The sequence below is a fragment of the Cyclopterus lumpus genome, chromosome 21 (assembly GCF_009769545.1).
Source record: "Cyclopterus lumpus isolate fCycLum1 chromosome 21, fCycLum1.pri, whole genome shotgun sequence".
NCBI lineage: Eukaryota > Metazoa > Chordata > Actinopteri > Perciformes > Cyclopteridae > Cyclopterus > Cyclopterus lumpus.
This window is the reverse complement of record NC_046986.1, coordinates 21,951,800-21,971,367: the sequence shown is the minus strand read 5'-3', so window position 1 is coordinate 21,971,367 and position 19,568 is coordinate 21,951,800. Positions and strand designations below refer to the sequence as shown.

At 43.0% G+C, this 19,568-nt stretch overlaps 2 protein-coding genes across 6 annotated transcripts; both read right to left on the bottom strand.

The window, feature by feature from the left end:
* Positions 1-1,105: 1,105 nt before the first annotated feature.
* gpr18 (G protein-coupled receptor 18) lies at positions 1,106-6,677 on the bottom strand. Of its 2 annotated transcripts, XM_034562044.1 has the most exons (3): positions 6,322-6,677; positions 5,576-5,627; positions 1,106-5,228 (listed from the first exon to the last, which is right to left on the bottom strand). In XM_034562044.1, the coding sequence occupies exon 3, from the start codon at positions 5,219-5,221 to the stop codon at positions 4,217-4,219; it is 1,005 nt and encodes a 334-aa protein (XP_034417935.1). In that variant the 5' UTR covers positions 5,222-5,228; positions 5,576-5,627; positions 6,322-6,677; the 3' UTR covers positions 1,106-4,216. The 2 variants fall into 2 exon arrangements, with proteins under 2 accessions (XP_034417935.1, XP_034417936.1); XM_034562045.1 differs by lacking the exon at positions 6,322-6,677 and having other exon boundaries at positions 5,576-6,201.
* A 4,385-nt stretch (positions 6,678-11,062) lies between these two features.
* Positions 11,063-17,017, bottom strand: gpr183a (G protein-coupled receptor 183a). 4 transcript variants are annotated; one of them, XM_034561532.1, is made up of 4 exons: positions 16,889-17,017; positions 16,242-16,327; positions 14,781-14,905; positions 11,063-13,113 (listed from the first exon to the last, which is right to left on the bottom strand). In XM_034561532.1, the coding sequence occupies exon 4, from the start codon at positions 13,088-13,090 to the stop codon at positions 11,960-11,962; it is 1,131 nt and encodes a 376-aa protein (XP_034417423.1). In that variant the 5' UTR covers positions 13,091-13,113; positions 14,781-14,905; positions 16,242-16,327; positions 16,889-17,017; the 3' UTR covers positions 11,063-11,959. The 4 variants fall into 4 exon arrangements, with proteins under 4 accessions (XP_034417423.1, XP_034417425.1, XP_034417424.1 ...); XM_034561534.1 differs by lacking the exons at positions 16,242-16,327; positions 16,889-17,017 and adding an exon at positions 15,117-15,249; XM_034561533.1 differs by lacking the exons at positions 16,242-16,327; positions 16,889-17,017 and adding an exon at positions 15,053-15,160.
* Between the last annotated feature and the right edge of the window lie 2,551 nt (positions 17,018-19,568).

Genomic DNA, 19,568 nt, shown 5'->3' with positions numbered 1-19,568 from the left:
TGACCAGCAGGAGGCGACTCCTCTGGTTGCAAAAATAAGTCTGATTGTTTAGAAGTCTATGAGAAAATGACTCTACTTCTCTCTTGATTTATTCCCTCAGTAATCATTGTAAAATGAGTTTATGGTCTCAATCTCTAGTTTCAAGTCTTCTTAAATAAATGTAATAAATTACAGTCGCATTTAGATTAACATAGACAATAAAGTGGAGTATGCTTTACTGACGCTACCAGAGCCGTATTCGGCTTCTCTACGTCACAAAGAAACAACAACATACATGTCATCACGATGTCTTCGTCCACTTCTTATATCCAGTCTGTGGTATTTCTAAATCTTTTCCTCAACCTAATCACATAGTGATCAGTAATATAGCAGCAAACAACTGTTAGCTAAGTCTGTCTTCCGCGCTTCAACCTTGCAGGTAAAAACAGCTAGCTTCTATCAGCACTGCTCGCGCCATAGCTTCCACTGTTAGCGCCATAGCTTCCACTGTTAGTGCTGTTGACTTGCACTGTTAACGATATAGCTTCCACTGTTAGCGCCGTTGACTTGCACTGTTAGCGCCGTTAGCACTGTGGGAGCTGCTGGCTCGCCGTTGCCATGTTGAGAGCCGAAATGCTCCCAATCAGGTGTCTTGCACCTAAACACTATTAATATACATAAAAGGATATTGTAACAATAATTTGACTATGTTTTGTTATACCATTTAATTGTAATGTTTAGGTTGGTTTGGTCAAGTTTGCATTTTTAGTTATACAACTTGGAGAGCCATAAGCTAGGACTTTGGATTAACCACTACTTTTAACCACTACTTTTATCCAACTATTTAAAGGATTTATTCATTACTTTTAGCTGTCTGTTTCAACCACCAAAACCACTGTTTTGACTTTGTTAATGCTAACACGTACTGTTCAGGTGCTCCAGCTGACTGTCTGGTAATATTTCAATTGTAATTTATATTTTTCCAACATAGTGGAGCTACTCCACTATCTTTACCCATCCTGGCACCTGCACAAGTACCCCGGTGCAGGCAATCCACTGTAGGCCTACCATATTCATTTTTTTCACATTCAGACGTGGAACATAGATGAACATGAAAGACAGAAACTCTCGAGAAACACTTTTAATCACGATAAAGATGAGTCGTCCCACAAAGCACTACAGTATTCAGAAAAACAAATACAGCAGCACTGTCTCTGATCATCATTTGATAGTCTGCTGACACGCAAACTCTATTAAGCTGTCTTCAAATATGCAAAAATTATATGATTTTACAATGATTACATATTCACTTCCCCAGCTGGCTGGCTCCAAGCGTCTCCATTTGTCATCGACTATTGTGTCCAATTATATGATTAGCTTTGAACACTCCAGCACTTCGAGAGCTCTCGTGTGTTCTGCCGCGCCGAGTGATTCACAAACAAAGTCATTACAACATGTATTCACACATATCAAATAACAAAACAGATGGCCACTGTGCTCGCCGCCTGATTTGTTTTCCACACGAGTGGTGAAAAAAAAAAAAGAAAGAAGTATTTTGTGCGAGCTGTGTTTAATGCTGACTGTTTTTATTCCCAAAGAAGAGCAGCTGGCTGTCGCGCTGTTAGATCAGCTCCTATGAAAGACAATCTTGTTTTCATTAATTTCTCTACAACAAAGGCACTTGTTGGGAAGATTTAGAATTACAGCGGGTAAAGCTTCCGGATAATTCATCACAGGGACTTGACAGGAAACTTAATTGTTTTAAATGCCAGTTGCTGTGAGCAGCGTGTCTGGTTTTCTTTTGATGTCTAACAGGTGGGACAGATAGACGACCCTCTGATGTTTCATTTGACCTTTGACCTCTTGGTAATAAATCCACTTGTAGTCCAACCGGCCGATAAACCTATCATCATGTGATGAACTGCAGTTCCCAGAATTCCATGTGAGATGAACATCTTGTAGTCTGCCTCCTCTTATTAAACACAGTGTAAATCTAGCCCGGCTGTAGAGAGGAGAAGTCCCGCCCTTTTCCGGCGTCCCCCATTGGACCGTATATCAGACTGCCACACATATTTTGGAAAGTATATACGGGAGACAATTGCAAGAGACAAATATTTTTTTCAATCCTGTTTGAATTGCTAATGTTCGTCAATTTGAATGTAATTTTGCAAGTCAAGAAAGTGGCAGTTTGTCGTAGTATTATTTATCTTTGTGTTAAACCGCTCAGTGGACTACATATATCTCTCGTCTCGCACAATGCACATTATCAACACGGCCGTTAGCTTGGCTTGCTAGCTAGCCAGGTAACGCACAAACGTAACATTATCTTACTTGATGTGTTTTATCCAGCGACCTCTTTTTATCTACCGGCAAGCCAAAGAACAAGTGGTTGGTGCGAGTCCATCCTGGTACCACACAAACATGCATCGTAGCTTCGGCGAGAGACGTCACTTGGGTGTGTAGTCTTTCTAATGATGTATTTTCAGGGGGTTTTCCAGCCGTTTTAAAGACAATCTGTGACTGTCTTGACATGTAAAATTGTATTGTACATCATATGTGTAATTTGTGGCGTAATTCAATTGGGATCATTAAGTTATTTGTCATTTCCACCGTTAGCTACCGTACATATTCTTTTTTTCAGAAATAAGGTCCCATGTTTTTTTGGGGTTTTCATATGAAGTCTTAAGGAAACATGAATACAACCGGAATCTGACTTTCACAGTGTAATACAATGTATGTAGTTCTGTTTGCAGTTGATCAGCCATGAATAACCATTCAGAGAAATGCTGTGGGGGAATGTGGTCGCACCACAGGGCGCCTCAACTGTCTAATTGAGTGAGACACTACATAGTTACTCAGCTACACTGACTCACTGTCTAATCCAGTCAAGACTGTGTATGTGTGACGGACCCGCTAACACGATTATTTTAACAATTGCCAACACCAAATCAAATTCTTAGCCCGGGTGACATTTGTGCTATCAAAACCGTCAGTTTCTGCTCCTTCATTTCAAATGAGTGTCTTCATAGATATAAGCCTGTCACACATTCAGTACCTTTCTATCTCGTCACTCGTCTGCCATTTGGGGAATAACTTGGGGACAAATTGCAGGATGTTATACTCGGCGGCAGAGATGTGACATCAAAAGTCCCCCTCCCCCGTGCAGAAGAAAGGCTGTCTCTTTTCAGGTTACGGTTGCTTTAAATCTAGTAAATAGCCTCGCTGACATCTCTTGAGGATGTTACTGTAAATGCACTTCAAGTGGCTGAATCATTTAACGTCTAATCAATATAATTCGCATTGCACCATCAACACACTTTAGTCTGACTCCCGGTTGAGGAAGCCGCTACGACTGTCGTTCACTTCTCTGTGTTGAGGTGGAAGAATTTCACAGAATCAAGACTGAAATCTTTGCTTTCATGAAGCCAGTTGAAAATGTAATAAGATGCAGATATAAGATATATCTATAAAGATCTCTAAATCTGAGAATCATAAATATTGCACCATCCACTTTAAAAAGTAAAGAAAGCTCAGTTTGGTTGTACTCTAGCAGGTAGATGAGGTCTAGCTGTGCCATGCTGCCATCACCTGGCGGATGAGCTAACAGCAACTTCCGGGTCGACTGTGGCGTGTGTTTAAAAGCTTGTGACTTCACAAATACGTCGAGGTGACAGCATTTCGAGCATGTGCAGGACTATCAGGCAGCGCTGATGGTTATATTTTAGTCACAGTGCAGCATGTTGCACATGTGGTGCAGCGGCCACAATTATAGCAGCAACCTTTTTAAAACCCACCAATGTTTCCTGTTCCTACCATTATCCCCCCCACCCCCACCGTGGAGGCAGTGAGGCCTTTTTTATACCTGTGGGTTGACGTGACCTGAGAAGAGTTTCGATCTTTATGCATAATAACAAATGCCGAGATGCCTTGAGCTATGTTTTTTGTTTTTGTAATTGTGAGCTTTACTTTACTTACCTGCATGAGACACTCACAAAGATGCAGCGGAAAACATCTCAAGTCTCATGGGTGAGTCAATCAGCTCCGAAACACAGATGTTTTTTGTGTTTTTTTTGCCACACAGCAGCACTCCCATACTGTGAGTGTGAATCACGCCTCGGAAATTAATTGCGAGTGTTTGATCCCTCTTCGCAACGAAGCGCGTACACAGCGAAGCGTTCAGTGTTGCACTGTGCCAAAGAGAGCGGCCATCGGCGTGGCAATCTCGCCGATGGCCTCCTCAGATCATTGCGCCGGTCAGGTTGCTCAGTGATCGGAGGCTGCCCGTGTGCGTGTGCCTGCTCTTCCGCCTCACGCTCCGCAGGTAGTTCCTGTACAGGATCACGCTGATCACCCGGTCCTGGAACTGCTTGGAGACGATGTAGAACAGGATGATGTCCAGCACCGTGCTCAGGTTCATCAGGAAGGTGGTGAAGACCGCCCACGTGCTGAAGTCTGTGCCCGTCGCCACCAGGCGGAGCACCAGGCACACGTGGAAGGGTACGAAGCACACCAGCACCTGCACGATCAGCGTGATGATGATCCGGATGGACTTCTGCTTCACTTTGGGCTTGAGCTTGGAGGTGCGTCCGTGCAGTAGGTTGTCCACGATGACGACGTAGCAGCCGATCATGATGCATATGGGCACCAGGAAGAAGAAGACGAGTCGCACAAAGTTGACGGGGTTGGCGGGCCGCATGTGGATGATGTCCTGCATCTTGATGCAGGTGGTGAAGTTGGAGGCGCGGTCGGGGTCGTCCTCGGAGAAGAGCAGGGGCACGGTGCTGCCCAGGGTTATGAGCCACACGCCGAGGCTCGCCACCACGGCCTTCGGGATGTTCCTCAGCTCTTTGCCGTGCTTCGGCTGGACGATGGCCATGTAGCGGTCGGCGCTGATCAGAGCAAACAGCCACAGGGCCATACAGGGGTAGAAGATGGTGAGGGCGGCGATGATCCGGCAGAACAGGTCCCCAAAGGGCCAGAAGTCCTGGTGGTGGTAAACCATTCGGAAGGGCAACAGCAGGATGAAGGTGAGGTCCACCAGCGCCACGTTTATCATGTAGACTGTGACCGAGTTCTTCTTCTTGGTGGTGAGAGAAAACACCCACAGAGCGGTGATGTTGACTACGACCCCGATGGCGAAGACAAAGGAGTAGAAGACCAGGCTCGCGATGCGGTACTCCACCGGACCCTGCTCCGGCCGCACAGCGCCGGACATTTTGGAGAAGTTTAGATCCAGCGTCATTCTGAAACTTACAGAGTACAGCAACATATTGGTGTTTATTTCACTTCAGCAGTTCCTCGATCATCATTTTTTTCGCTCTTTATAGCCCATTTGTTTTCATGATTGGAGCCGAAATCCTGTTAATTCACTTATGTTGAAAGGTCATGTGCTACTAGCAAGGTCCTAATGAGGAAAAAGTGATATTTTGGCTGCATATGTGGTTTCTCTACATCTACAACAAGTATGGAATTGATTAAATACAAGATGGATAGTTCTGTAATTCACTATAAGCTACAAAAATACATGATTTGACAAATGATCTATCAGATTTGAAGTTTTCAAATGATCGGAGCTTGACAAAGTAAAGCAACTTACTTTTGAACATTATGCAGAAGTTAACTTCTCACGAGTCCACGCAGTTTGAAGTCTTTGAAGAGAAAGAACAGCCAATAGAAAACATGATCAAAGTGTGACTTTCACAGCAAAAGTACAGTTAAGAAATGCTGCGAGAAAAAAAAGAAATGAAACGATTAAGGGTTTCTAGGAGGTAAAACAGCCAGAGGCCACGTCAATAGTAGTACCTGAAATATATTGTGTTTTTTTTTTTTACAGTTTGTGCAACCTGCTGCTTGTTAATTTGAATACCTATTTTTAAATGCCGTGCAGCTGCACTGCGAGAGACACAGGAAGAGAAACAGACCATGCCTGTCTCGATGTGTCATTAATTAAAAAATCACATAAACAAGCAAGCAAATGGCAAATGAAGAAAACGTACGCATCAGGATGAATCTGTGAGGTTGAGGGGAACAATGTGGAAGTGAAATCTGTATCGAAGTCGATGCTGTCCTGATAATAAATCACGTGACTTCTGTGTCGGACATTTTCAACAGTATGTGTGGGTAACATTTTAGAAAATAGAAAACCGTTCATGTGAAGCTGCAGATACAAACAAATAAGTCCAGAAACAAACACACACACGGACACATCAAGTGCCTATAAAACAAGTCTGCCCCCCCCCACCCACACACACACACACACACACACACACACACCCCACACCTCTGTTTGAAAGGTCGAACAGATCAGGTGGCCTTGCCTGAACAATAAAAGACTGCACTCACCACAGAAATCACACAAACATCTTGACAAGCTCCCGCCAACAGGTTTATGAAGCGGCGCGGGGCGATTTATCGTCGCGCTCAGCCCACAGAAACAAGGAAGTTGAATGCTTTTTTTTCTCAAAGGGTAATGTGATGGAAGGCGGTTGAGGCCGGGTCGAAAACAACGGCCCCCAGCCACTTCCTGTGCAGTGTAGTTTCTGTACTTCAGATTCCTTTACAGTATCCACGTCGTCGGAACACAAAGGGCTACATCTTTTCCACCGTCTGCAATTACAACCCCCTTAAAGAAAATGATGTGCCATTAGAAGTGGGAGTGTGTTTGGCAGCCAGAGAGATGGCAGATTTAGGGCGAGTTATTGATTGGAAAAGTGGGGTCTGTCACAGCACATTAGTTCTCAGGGGAGTAATCCACAGCAGGTTGCTGTGAGAAGCATCTGCTGCTGTAGAGAAGTAATTAAAAACAGGATGTTGAGGCAGTTGCCATATAAACAGGAAATAAGACGGCGGTAATAGACACTTCACGCTGATGCTGTGAGATGGTTTTACACCACGTCCACTTAATGGATGCAAAGCGCGTACCTCAGGTGAAAAAGCTCAAGGTCAGGCCGGCCCTGGATTGAATACAGATTAGTGTGTGCGTGTGTGTGTGTGTGTGTGTGTTAGCTGGTGGCAACTGTGAATCAGGACGCTTGGCTCTGAGAGCATTGCGCAATCCAAACTTCTCCTCACTGGTACTTTCCATTCCCATTCTAGATCTCGTGAAACAGAGAGCGCGTTCCCACGCCGTACAGCACACCGTTTCCTCCTTTGAAACGGCGTCCTTTCGCCCCTCCACAAAAAGGTCATGTGTCTGTCACATTTGTGTTGATGATGATGATGATGATGATGATGATGATGATGATGATGATGATGCGTGTTTGGTGCTGAACTTCGTTCCAATGCTTACTACATTATTTATGTTTTGATCACAGCGCGCCGTACGGGGAAGCTGCTCATTCAGTCTAATTCTTATTCCCAGGAAATAACTCTCTTTCTGCTTGTGCTCTCGATGTGTCTTAAAAAATCTCATGCCAGATGGCGCTTTGTGTTCATTGCAATATGTTGTTATGACAACAGTCTGTGCGATGTTTTCCTCTTTTTGATACTTGTCATCTGGCTGCCTCAGTCCTCCGCTCCATAATAAATCATTGGTCTTTATTATCCGCCTGTATATATATACAGTATATATATATATACATATATACTATATATATGTAAAAATATATGTATACGTGTATTCATTGTGACAGGTATCTATCTTCTGTCTGTTTGCACTTCCCTTAAATCATCTCGTGTTACACTCTGCCATTCCTGTTCAGTATCAAACCAACTAAGATGAATTGATACTGTTGTTACACTTGTCAATATTTAGATCCGCCACAAGCGGCCTGTTTAACTTCCGGTCACCGTCACCACTTTACCCTGTTTCACACTGTCCTCTAGAGGCCGAAGGTAGTCACTGCAGAGGTTTACGCATGAGTATTATAGGGGTATAATATAATGTATTAGACATTTAATAACAGTAGTAATTATTCAGGTAGCGACATAGCAGACCTTTTAAGTTATTTCCAAACTGTTTTACTTTTACTTTTATAGTACAAAATAGCATAAAATTGTATCTTATTTATCACGTTATGTATTGTTCTCTTGGCATGTCTCCTTTTTACCACCTGTCTCCATTTTTTATGTCGTCTTTTTTTCTCTCTCTCCATCACTGGCTGCTTTATTTTTAAAAGTTAAAGACCCCCTCCAGACATTCTTTGAAGGATAAAAAAAATATACTCTTCTTTGATTAATAATGTGCATGCACGTCTTAAAGGGACAGTGTGTGGCATACAGGAGGATCTATTGGCAGAAATGGAATAACATATTAATAACTATGTTTTCTTTAGTATATAATCACCTTAAAATAAGAAATGTGTTTTTGTTACTATAGCTGTTTATAAATTCATAAGCAACACAGTCTCATGACAGTTTGAGGAAATAACTAAATTGAATGAATTGATTTGTGTACACGGGCTCGGAGTTTCAGTTTCTTTCTTGTCCGTCAGCAACTGAGAATAAACCTTCTCCCCAGCAGATGAAAGTGAAAATAATGCACAATAAAGGTCTAAGTGAAGTTACAATACTAAAAACTGATTTTTGATTGAAGGATTCCAAGTCCCCAAAAATGTGCAGAAAGAGTTATTCAAAACTGCAGCATTCATAATTCATGGATACATCGTGCCACTAGATTCTCTTCTCTTCCAGCCCATCCCTTTCCAACAAGCGCTTTCCTTTAATCCCCAAAAGACGTGCATGCCACAGAAGAAAAGGGGCGAGATGAAGCAGATGGCTATTATATGTGTGAAATACAGTTTTCATTGCAATGTCAGTGGTGAGACTATCAGCAAGGGACTCAGTTCAGTAAAATGGAATTAACCAATGTAAAATAAAGCATATGAAGAGAGGTCAATTAGCAAATAAACACATGACACTCCCCTGTAGAAAATAGGGAAAATTCATCAAACAAAGGGCACATTTTCTTTTGGTCCAAACAACAGTAAAAACCCAAAGATGTTTAATTTATTATCCAATAAGAAAATGAAAAGCAGCAGATCTCGGATATATGTTCATTTATTTATCTGTATATTTATCTATATATTTATTATTTAGTTTATTTAGAATTTTCTGTGTATGTTTCCAACTCGGTAACATTTGCCATTTTGTCTTTAAGTGATAATCCAGCCAGTTCCTGTCGCCGATTACCCGTCCCACTTCAGCTCCAGTCCCCTATACTGGTATTGTCCTGTTTCCACAACAAGCAGAAGTGCTAAACTGTACTCTGCTCAGAGTAAACACTCGTATTGCTCTGTGGTTTCGTTGGAGGCTCGGCGGTGGCTTTGCTGGGCTGTGAGCTTCACCATCAGTGTGAAGAAATGACCTCTGCTGAACTCTGTCCTCACCGGTGCCGTGTTTCCGTGCCATCTGTCGTTGAGGCGAGTGTGATCTCACCCGGGAGCGGTTGAGATAAATATCAGTTCTGTTTTTTTTTCTCCTGCCGTTCTATCCCCGAGTATTCGTGGCAAAGTGATATTTTCTGACCGGCGATAAATAACGGTCAAATATCAATTCCTCTCTCAGACAAACCAACCAGCCTCATCATAATGAATGTTGTCGCGAGCATGTGTGCTGAGCACCTGCAACGAAACCAAGAGCAAAATGAGTGTTCTCTGTTGTGTCTATAAAGGGCTTCCTCAAAACCCAGAGCTGTGAGCAAACCTGATCCAAAGTACGATTTCAACATGAAAAAAAGCACTGACTATTTTAAGGTGATATGAATCAGCAACATAATGTGTGTGTGTGTGTGTGTGTTACGGATTCAACTGTACATCACACTTTTCGAGCTTCCTTTTAACTGTCGAGGCCTGCTTATGGTGGAGTGTTACACGTGCCGAGAGATGTTCCTCATGAATTATGTTCACATTCACTGCTGCCAGCGTGCGGCGCAGGAAGCAGTGTGGCCTTTCAGAACCCAAGTGTAAAGTATTGTGAAGGTGTTGAGAAGACGTGGGCCGCATCGGGCCTCTCCTGCTCGAGATGGTTTGGTGTTCTGCTCCAAACCAACGAGTTGTCTTTTTCAAACCGTGACCACGTTGTTAGTCGCCTAATCTTAGTTGTTTGCCATAACCGGGATTCATACCCTGAAACTGAAGCAAACCATAACAGTTGCATGGCTGTATTGTAGACAGGAATCATTTTTGAAAATGTTGGCAGAAACATCCACTATCAAGGTTTTGTCCCTTCTGCATCATAATAGCTTTTTATTTATTAAATTAGGACCAATAGTGTGTACTTATTATCATACATATAAGTTATACTATTGAGCATTTTTTTTAAAGGGGAGCACCACCTAAATGAAGAATTCCAATATCTTATTTCCGTGGCCTCGGAAAGTATAATAAACATGTGTGAACATGAGCTGCTATGTGTCGACACCAGGAACCAGAGAAGGAAGTCCCAACACGTGTGATGTCATCAGGTATAAAGTGTGGAGCTGCTTCATAGACAATGAATGGGAGACTCATTTTGTATTTTTGTTGTGAAACAGAAAATGTACCAAACTCTCAGGACATTCTCTGTGTCATCTAACGCATCGCTCACAATTCATTGTCTCTGGAGCAGCTCCACACTTTGTACTGGATGGCGTCACGCAGTCGAGTTTTAACACACTTTTGGGGATTTAGTAGGAGAGTTGTTCATATTCACTAATATTATGAAAATGTAACTACACCTGTCATGTTTAAAAGATGTGATTATGGTATATACATTTTTGGTGGCATCAGTAGAATTGAAATGAAAATGAGCACAGGCCCCAAAATGGATCCTTGAGGAACTCCCTTGATCGACCCATCTGATCTCATCACATGGCCTTCTTAGCAAACTCTGGGAGTTGTAGAGATTGTACAGACAGCACATGGTTCACTACAGTCAGGTTGATTTGGTTTTCTTTAGTATTTTCACCCGTACATAGCATTCTAAAAGGTAGAACAGGTGGAACAAGTGAGTTCCCTTTTAACAAAGTGCAGCGGATGTGCCTTGTTTATCTTCTACACAGTACTACTAATGCTGTCATATTATTCCACAGGTCCACAGGTAGCGCTAACGTACCAGCACATGCAGCGATGCACCTGCAAAATAAAAGACTGCAAGCTCTAGTAAACATTATTGTAAACAAGCATGTTTAATGAGGAATGAAATGCACTCAATACATTCGTTAGACCCTTAAGGAATACACAAGTTGCAGTATGGTGAACAGCACTGCCTGTAAACATAACTTCTGCGTCTTGACAAGAAAACTCCCCTTTAAATTAAATGACATCATAGACCGCACCCACTTTTAACAACGAGAAAATTAATGCTAAAACAGACAAATGGCGCCACTCCACCTGCCAATTAAGTTTAATTCAGTTGGCAGGCAGTTGATATAAGGAGTGTACACTCTCCTGAGGTGTGGCAATTGAGCTGAAACATGAGGCCAACAGAAAACTGAGGCTGTGAGGCTGATTTTGAAGTTAATGTTAATAAAGGTACTGCTGCGAGGATGGGATCAGATGTGAGGTCATTGTCCGGTTGCAATTATTACACTGTTGCCTTTTTCATGTGAGTATGACTGCTTCACTCTTCACATACTGTACATGAGCTAAGCTTTCACCACTTCTCCGGTCCACAGGAATTTGAATGTAGGACTTGACGCCAACTCGGCTGCCCCCCTCGGACACGCTCTGTCTCGAGCTCAAGTCTTTGCGGGCGGGAGGCTATCCTCCTTTCTTCCCAATCGCTGCACTAATCTCTGCTTTCCTGAGAAACGCATGCTAATAAAAAAATGTGCGCTGGATTTCTATTGTCGCTCTGTTGATGTTCTTTAAAAAAAATGAAAAAAGACTTTCCTTGGATTTGATCCATAATAGCTTGATTTCTTTTGGATCCAGATGCTTGGAGTCCCTGATGGCATAAGCGAGTCCACTTCCATTTGTTCGAGACACTATTTGAATGCTCTCTAAAGTAGGTCTCAAACGAAAAAGGTCCTCTCCTCTCGTGTCACTCTCATTTCTTTCATTCACTGGTGAGACCGGCTGTCTGTGAGTCTCTCTGTGACCAAGCCGACACCACAGCTGGTGAGTTGGATCTTGTTGCCGTCTATCACATCCCGGGAGGAGCCTTCGGGTGACGTTCTCACTGCACTGGAGAAGGACATGCTGACCTGCAGCTTCAGCAGCTTCAGGAGTTTCCTCTTGTAGCCCTTGCAGGCGAAGAAGTAGATGAAGGGATCCAGACAGGAGTTGAGGTTCATCAGGCACACGGTGAAGTGCAGCGACACCTGGAAGGCCGTGAGATCGACGCAGTCGGGGCTCGACACCAGCTTGCGGATCATGTACTGCAGGATGTCGATGTGATAGGGGCTGAAGCAGACGATGAACACCAGGGACACGCAGCAGATCACGCCGATGGCCTTGCGGCTTCGGCCAGACTTCTCCGTCAGATGGTTGCTCTTGGCCGAGGAGTGGAGTTTGGAGCACAGGACGGAGTAGCACACGAGGATGGTCAGCACAGGCACGACGTAACCCAGGAAGACGGCTCCGATCAGTATGGTGGCGATGTTGTCGACCTTCTCAAAGTTGGGGTACTCCATGCAGGTGATGAAGCCGTCGGGTTCCGCTTTGGTCATCGGCATTCCCACGAGGGGGAAGGTCTGCGCCAGGACCAGCAGCCAGACGCCGACGCAGATGTAGCGCACGTTGCTGACCTTCCTGAGTCGCGCGAACCGCAGAGGCAGGACCACGGCGATGAAGCGGTCCACGCTGAGGCAGGTCATGAAGTTGACCCCAGCGTAGGTGTTGATGTAGAAGATGAGTCCCGAGATCTTGCACACCGCCTCGCCAAGAGGCCAGTGGAAACCCAGGGCGTAGTAGAAGATCCTCACGGGCAGCGAGAGGGTGAAGAGGATGTCGGAGACGACCAGGTTGAGGGAGTACAAGGTGGTGGAGTTCATCTTCTTCACATTGGGACGGATGACATGGAGGGCGAGGCTGTTCCCGAGCAGCCCCACCAGGAACACAACGCAGTAGAAGAGAGGCATGAGCACCCTGGCGTAGTCCCGGTGGGCGTACAGGGTGTCACAGGTGGGCTGGTTCGAGTCATTGTTGTGGGATAGGACGGCAACGGTCACAGGCACAGCAGTGGAACTCATCTTGATATGTCCGGAACCAGTAACTGTAAATGAAAAGGAAAATAAAATGTAAGAATGGGCCTTTTTTCTTTTTCTCTCGGCCCAAATAAAATAAAAGCGATGAAACACTGAGTCTGTGCCCTGTGTTGAAATGAAACTCTTTCGAGATCTTGCTTTCAAAAAGGAAGTCAGAGAAGTTACAGTATTTGTTTCAGTGAAGAATATAACCTGAAAGTGTCTACAGTAATAAAAGTGGCTTGAATTGTAAAATTATGTTAAAAATGAAACAAAACATCCTTTTGGTGATTTCACCACTGCGAAGGGTCTCATGAAGAATCACGAGGGTGACGTGACTTTAATTTAGGTTCTTTCACCAAACCAGTTTCGGTGAACTCCCAACTGATTTATCAGCAAAAACTCCAACTTCAACTTCCACCTTAATTTGTGCCCCCAGAGGGCAGCTGGGTACAAGCACAAGGCACTTAATAACACATGAAAGAACACAGAATAAAGGGAAGGAGAAGTGGGCTCGCAGTCCAACCACAGAAGGCCCCGGTGATAGACTCACATGGTCACAGCGAGCATCACACAGTGTATATAAAATAGAAAGGCTCATTTTTTTCTGTGGTGTGTGGTGCCACCTTGTGGTTCTTTCTTTGAGCAGACACCAAACTTCTCTATTTCCTCAGTCACTGTCGCTCACCAACACTTTGCAACACTCAAGTCACATTTCTTAAAAACAAAAGGTGAAAGCAAAACAACTACAAGTCAGATGATTCTTTCTGGTGTCTGAATGAAGACGACGCCGCTCATCATTTGAAGGTCAACGCATAACTGAGATCATTGTGAGAACATGCATAACCTTTTTAGAAGAATAAATCATGGATTTATGTTTGCAGTGACCGTGCTCCCCGTGCGGACTCACAGGACAAAGCTGTTGTTTTCAGTGACATGAAGGAAGTCAGTGAACAATGACACGACATTACTGGGATTCTCACAGCAGCTGCAGCACTCTTCCACTTACTCTGCATTTAAATATATATATATATATATATATATATATATATATATATATATATATATATATATACACACATATAAATCTGTGTGTTGAGAGACGGCCTTGTCTAAGAGGAAGTGGTGCTCCGCCTCAGAACGGCAGGCCGTTGGAAAGTCACATTGTTGGAGCCAAAATATTAGCCCGCTCTGCTGGAGCACATGATGCAGCGGAGAAGCCCGCTTCCTGGCTCACTGGCACGGGTGTGGAGCTAAAAGTTCACTATTTCAAAAATTCTGAAATGTCTTTCTTTATCAAAATATATAGATAAACACATACATTTAGCAATCTGGAAATTAATCTGTGGGTTATGATCTGTGCATTTCCAATAACACTGGAGCTGTTGTGAAAGTGGGTCGCCTCTTTTAACCGTGGGTGTTGTAACTCAGACTGATCGCTTTCACTGGTGTGTGAAATGTGTATTTTTTTACAATATTAATTATGTTGAAAGCACAGAGGATATTGTTTGTAAAGGTGTGATGATTTCCTCATTAGGTTCCATGTATCTGACGTATAAATCCACTACAAGCCACACTGCAAACTCACACCGCTCTGGGTATCACCCACCTTTACTTCACACGCCATGTCGTGCCACCAGGAACGAGAGCACACACACACACACACACACAATAGAGTTTGTGAAAGGAAGCCTACCTTCACAGATGGAGTATGTCTTCCCTTCGCTTTAAGTCACATGGATCCAGAAGACGGGACACTTCTCGTGAGGAGCTTATCTCGACTGTGAGGGCTGTCCTGACAACACGACAACAAACGCTGTCCTGAAAGAGAGCGGCATGACAGACAGAAATCAAGATCTGCTTCCAGTAACCATAGTGACAAAATATCCTGTTGTAGCTCTCTCTCTCTCTCTCTCTCTCTCTCTCTCGCTCTCTCTCTCTGCCAACGTGTGTGCGTGTCTGTCTCACTTTTGCTCAACCTTTCAAACGGTCTTTCTCTCAGCACACACACACACACTTTTGAAACCCTTACTCGAGTGTCTTTGAGTGTCTAGAGAAGTGCTTTATAAATTCTAAGTATTATTACTGATTGCAACCCCAAAAAAAAGGAAATCATGCAACGTGACACTGACACGTGTAATATGTCATTTGGCCTTTTTGTTGATTGATAAAGCCGAGGGTGGGGGGGGTGACATACTTTGGGAAAGGACAATCTAGGTTTCATACAGCGTGTCGCGTGTGTGCGTGTGTATGTATGTGTGTGTGTGTGTGTGTGTGTGTGTGTGTGTGTGTGTGTGTGCTCTTTGGAGGATGTGGCTTCAGCTCCTCAGATGAGATTGTCCAGAGTTGCTACAACTCGTTGTATCCTTATAAAAAGATTCGTCGTACAGTCCCATTTGCAAATTTAGACTCCCTTTTTTTCCCAGTGTGTGATCAATTTGCCTTATGGTTCTAGACAAAGGAGTGGCAGCTAAATGAGGAACTTCCCCTTTGCCCCAGAGGCACCTCGGTTTTGATGTTTTTCTTTCAGAAAAGTGCTCGTGACTCAAATGATTTGCTTTCACAGTGTCAGAGTGTCAGGTGTTAGCAGTACTGATTGCAGGTGCGACGAGAATGTTCTGCCCCACGTTGACTTCCTGTGGTTAAAGTACGTCGATGCCACAGAGAGTAAAAGCTGACAGGCGATGGTTTAAGATGTCGGAGTGTCGCAGCATACTGTCGCGTTGGAGCGCGAGATCAGAGACCATTTTACACGTAAGATGCGGTCAGGCTTCCAAAATGAGCAGAGGAAAATGGGTTATCAGGTGAAAATGTTACTCTCAATATCTGGCTCATGGGTTGCTGAGCATATACTACCAACTGGTGTCCTGTGGTTTTCACACTATTGACTTTCTCCAGCCATGATGGGTGCACCGCTCACTAGAAGTGTTTCTTTCCAGAAATACAAAAGAAGTTCTAAAAGAAGTTATTAAGAATATGAGAAATTGTGCCAATATTGAAATGCTGTTTGACGAAATACTTAATATCTACAAGGATCATATTGTGTGTTTTTAGTTGTTAATCAACCGCAACCTTCCTTTGTTCAAAACAAGTCCGGCGGCGAGGCAGAGGAAGCAGTCCAACTTCCTCATGGCCTCGCCATGTGGGTCTGACTCACTGGGCATCAGACGGCCGGATCACACCCATCTCTGACAGACCGCAGACGGGGTACTCTGCCACGGCTATTCATAGAAGACAATGGGGCTGAAAAGCAAAGGAAAGGCACTCACGGCGTCTTTACACTCTGTCCCTGTTGAAATCGGGATGAAGATATGAAACAATGATGATACAAAAGCAACACAACAGAATTATTAAAATGTGGAGACTTGTCAGAGCATCTGATAGGAATCAGTTGTCTGCGCATCCTGTGCATTATAAAGGAAGAGACAAATTCAAATTCTGTAAAGGAAATCCTCTTGAGCTGTATCTGTTGAAATATTCAGGTATCTGCCATTTATGCTCTAATTTATGTTTCTTTGAGGACGATGAACCTAACAATAACCAAGTGCTGCAATATAGTGCTTTAGCGCCATATCATACATACGCTACAGTTTTTATTTTCTTCTATGTATTTCTCTTATAATCCTCTTACTCTGTGAGATTTAACAGCACGTATCAATAAGTAAGAGGACAATATGCGTCTCTTATAGTTCAATTGCTTTTTTAACAACATTATGATTATATACAGATTGTAAAGCCCTCTGAGGCACATTTGTAATTTGAGATTTTGGTATGAAAGTATGAAAAGTATGAAAGTAACATTACCTCGGACATGTTTACCACGTTTCATGAATGCAGTTCATGCAGCGTGCAGACATGGTACAAAGTTGCGTTCTCCACGTGGAGATGAATAAAGTGTCTGCAGCGTGACAGCGGGCCTCTCTCCTGTTGTCGGGCACGTGGTTATGATAAGATTGCAACAGTTTCCAGGAAACTTCTGTGGCTGTTCAGAAAAATGAGAAAAAAACATTAGTTGGGTAACAAGATTTACATCAAAAGGCCAATTGTCGAAATATGACAACACTTGGCTTTACATGACATTCGATGATTGCAATGGTGCACTATCTGTTTGAACAAGATGCGCACATTTTATGGCTTAATGGTAAACACATCAACACGTCTTTAAGACGTTTAAAGATGTGCTTCTACACGTTTACAACCAATCAAATTAGAGACAATGACTTTTCTAAATAAGTCTTTTTTTCTTCCTCCTTTTTTTTCACTTTAAGTCAGCAGAATTTAGCTTGGGACCACAATTCTCACCAAATGATGCATAATTTGTGCTGTAAGGTCAGAATGTGTTGGACAGTGAGACATTTGTGTGGCGTTATAGAATATTCACGGCTGACTCAATGAACTGTGCAGACAGACAGCGATGGTCTTGATTGATGGCCTGACGAGCCCCAACGCCCTGAGGGTTAAAAGAGCTGATGGTGGGGGTCCCCCAAATCAGATGTTTGAAAAATAAAGTCAGACACATTAACCTCACAGTCACAGTTTCCTTCTAAATCCAATGTGTTGGAGGACAGACCTAAAATAAATAGATAACTGATTTGAGCGCCATGATATTTTTAGGAGCTCTTGTTACAGCAGAGGACGTGTTGTAATGATTACGTTGTGTCACCTCACATTAGCTCTGAAGGGCACTGCTGCTCAAACCACCTGTCTTCTGTATCCTCTCATATGTCACTTTGTAATAAAGAGCCCAACAAGACGTTTGGACGGTAGAATGTGGAGTACATATAAATGCATCATATAAATGTTCCAGAAATGTCCTCTTCTCCTCTATGCACAATACATATCATAAAACCCGGCAGCTCTTCTGAGATGGACAGCGCTCTCTTATGGCACAAGACGAGTACTGCAGCGGTGGAGGTTCAACGATGTGCTCACCAGGACCTGTGCTGTACCTTGGTCCCCGGATGGCAGCAATGTGTTTATTGCTGTGTCACATTCCCCTTCAAATAAATTCAACAGTTAACGACATGGAATTTAAACAGATGGTTGTCATCTAAAAGGTAATACATATTGATTGTAAACCATACTGAATATGCACAAAGCTCTACCAAATAAATATCAAGGACATTAAAATGATGAGAAACAAAAGAACAGACCATTATATTGTCTGCAGCTGAATATGTAAGTGTCTGGTTGTGTGTTAACAACAGCACTGTGTTTATCTGAGGACACAAGTCCTGTTGTTAGCTCGGCTCAGCAAAAGTAACAACAACAAAAGAATAATAATTCTTCAGGTCCTTTTCAAATATATATTAATTCATTATTTTCTTTATTTTCTTGGGCAATAAATGTCCATATCTCCTTTTTTAGGAACTTGTCTAAAATCCAATGTGCATAGGAACCTAAGATAAAGCTGAAATCACCTTAAAAGGACATGCTGCTAACATATTCAGGAAATGTCCTTGTCAAAACCTTTCAAATTAATATCACTGAACTTCAGGTTACCCCACATGTTATGCTTCGCTCTTGAAAGTTCCTAACTCCATGCATATTTCTCTTAAATCTCCATGTGAAATATTTCCGATGGAAGACTGTTCCGGCCTTAATGAAAACAAACCAAACACAGAACTAAAACCAGAATGCGTATTGCTCCATGGCAGCCATGACGGACACGATTGACTCGTTACATCGGTGACATGCCGTACCTTTTAAGAGACGGACTGCGACGGTGTAGGCTGTAAAAACGGAGGCTTCTGGCTGGATCTTACCGGCTGAATTCTCGGTAAGTGTAGACGGCTAAGCTAATTGGTTTTAGCCAGCTCGCGTTAGCTTGCAGTAAATAGCTATAATATCATGGAGAAATGACTACAGGGTGAATATGAGACTACAGGATTTATGAATGACAGGCATAACGTTACCAGTGATGAAAGCAGTTATTCTAGAAGGCTAAAACTCTTTATCATTTAAATAAATGACCTTTCAGTGATTTTTCAGAAATGTTCTGAGTTGTTCGAACAAGAGTAATGGTAAAAGCTGCCCAGACTTAAAGGTGGCTGTAAAAAAGTGAATTGTTACTTCTCAGAACAAAAATTCCAATAGTGATCGGCTTTCAGCAGCATAAAAAACATGTACCAACCATGTATAAATAGCCAGGAGTCGCCAAAGAATGCTAGCAGTCCCAAAGCTGAATCCTATTCATCTTTTTTTTTAATCCCCAGGTGATATATGCACCATCATCCATGTCTTCACTGTCCATCTGTATGCCCAGTATATGTTCTTTCTAGAATCTCACTAAATATACATGGTTGTATCTATACAGTACAGAAAGGTTCAGAGGCAAATGCACGATTACAGGTTGTAATTTAAAAACAAACGTAACGGACAGAAATACCTTCCGTCTGTTTTCTCTTCGTTGTGTGAAGGACTCGATCCCTCATCAAGCTAACTCCCAGTATTTCTGTCCAATAGGTGTTTTACTTTTTACTTA

Bases quoted from the DNA above. Each gene is read 5' to 3' on its own strand.
- gpr18 (XM_034562044.1), bottom strand. From the start codon at position 5,221: ATGACGCTGGATCTAAACTTCTCCAAAATGTCCGGCGCTGTGCGGCCG.
- gpr183a (XM_034561532.1), bottom strand. From the start codon at position 13,090: ATGAGTTCCACTGCTGTGCCTGTGACCGTTGCCGTCCTATCCCACAAC.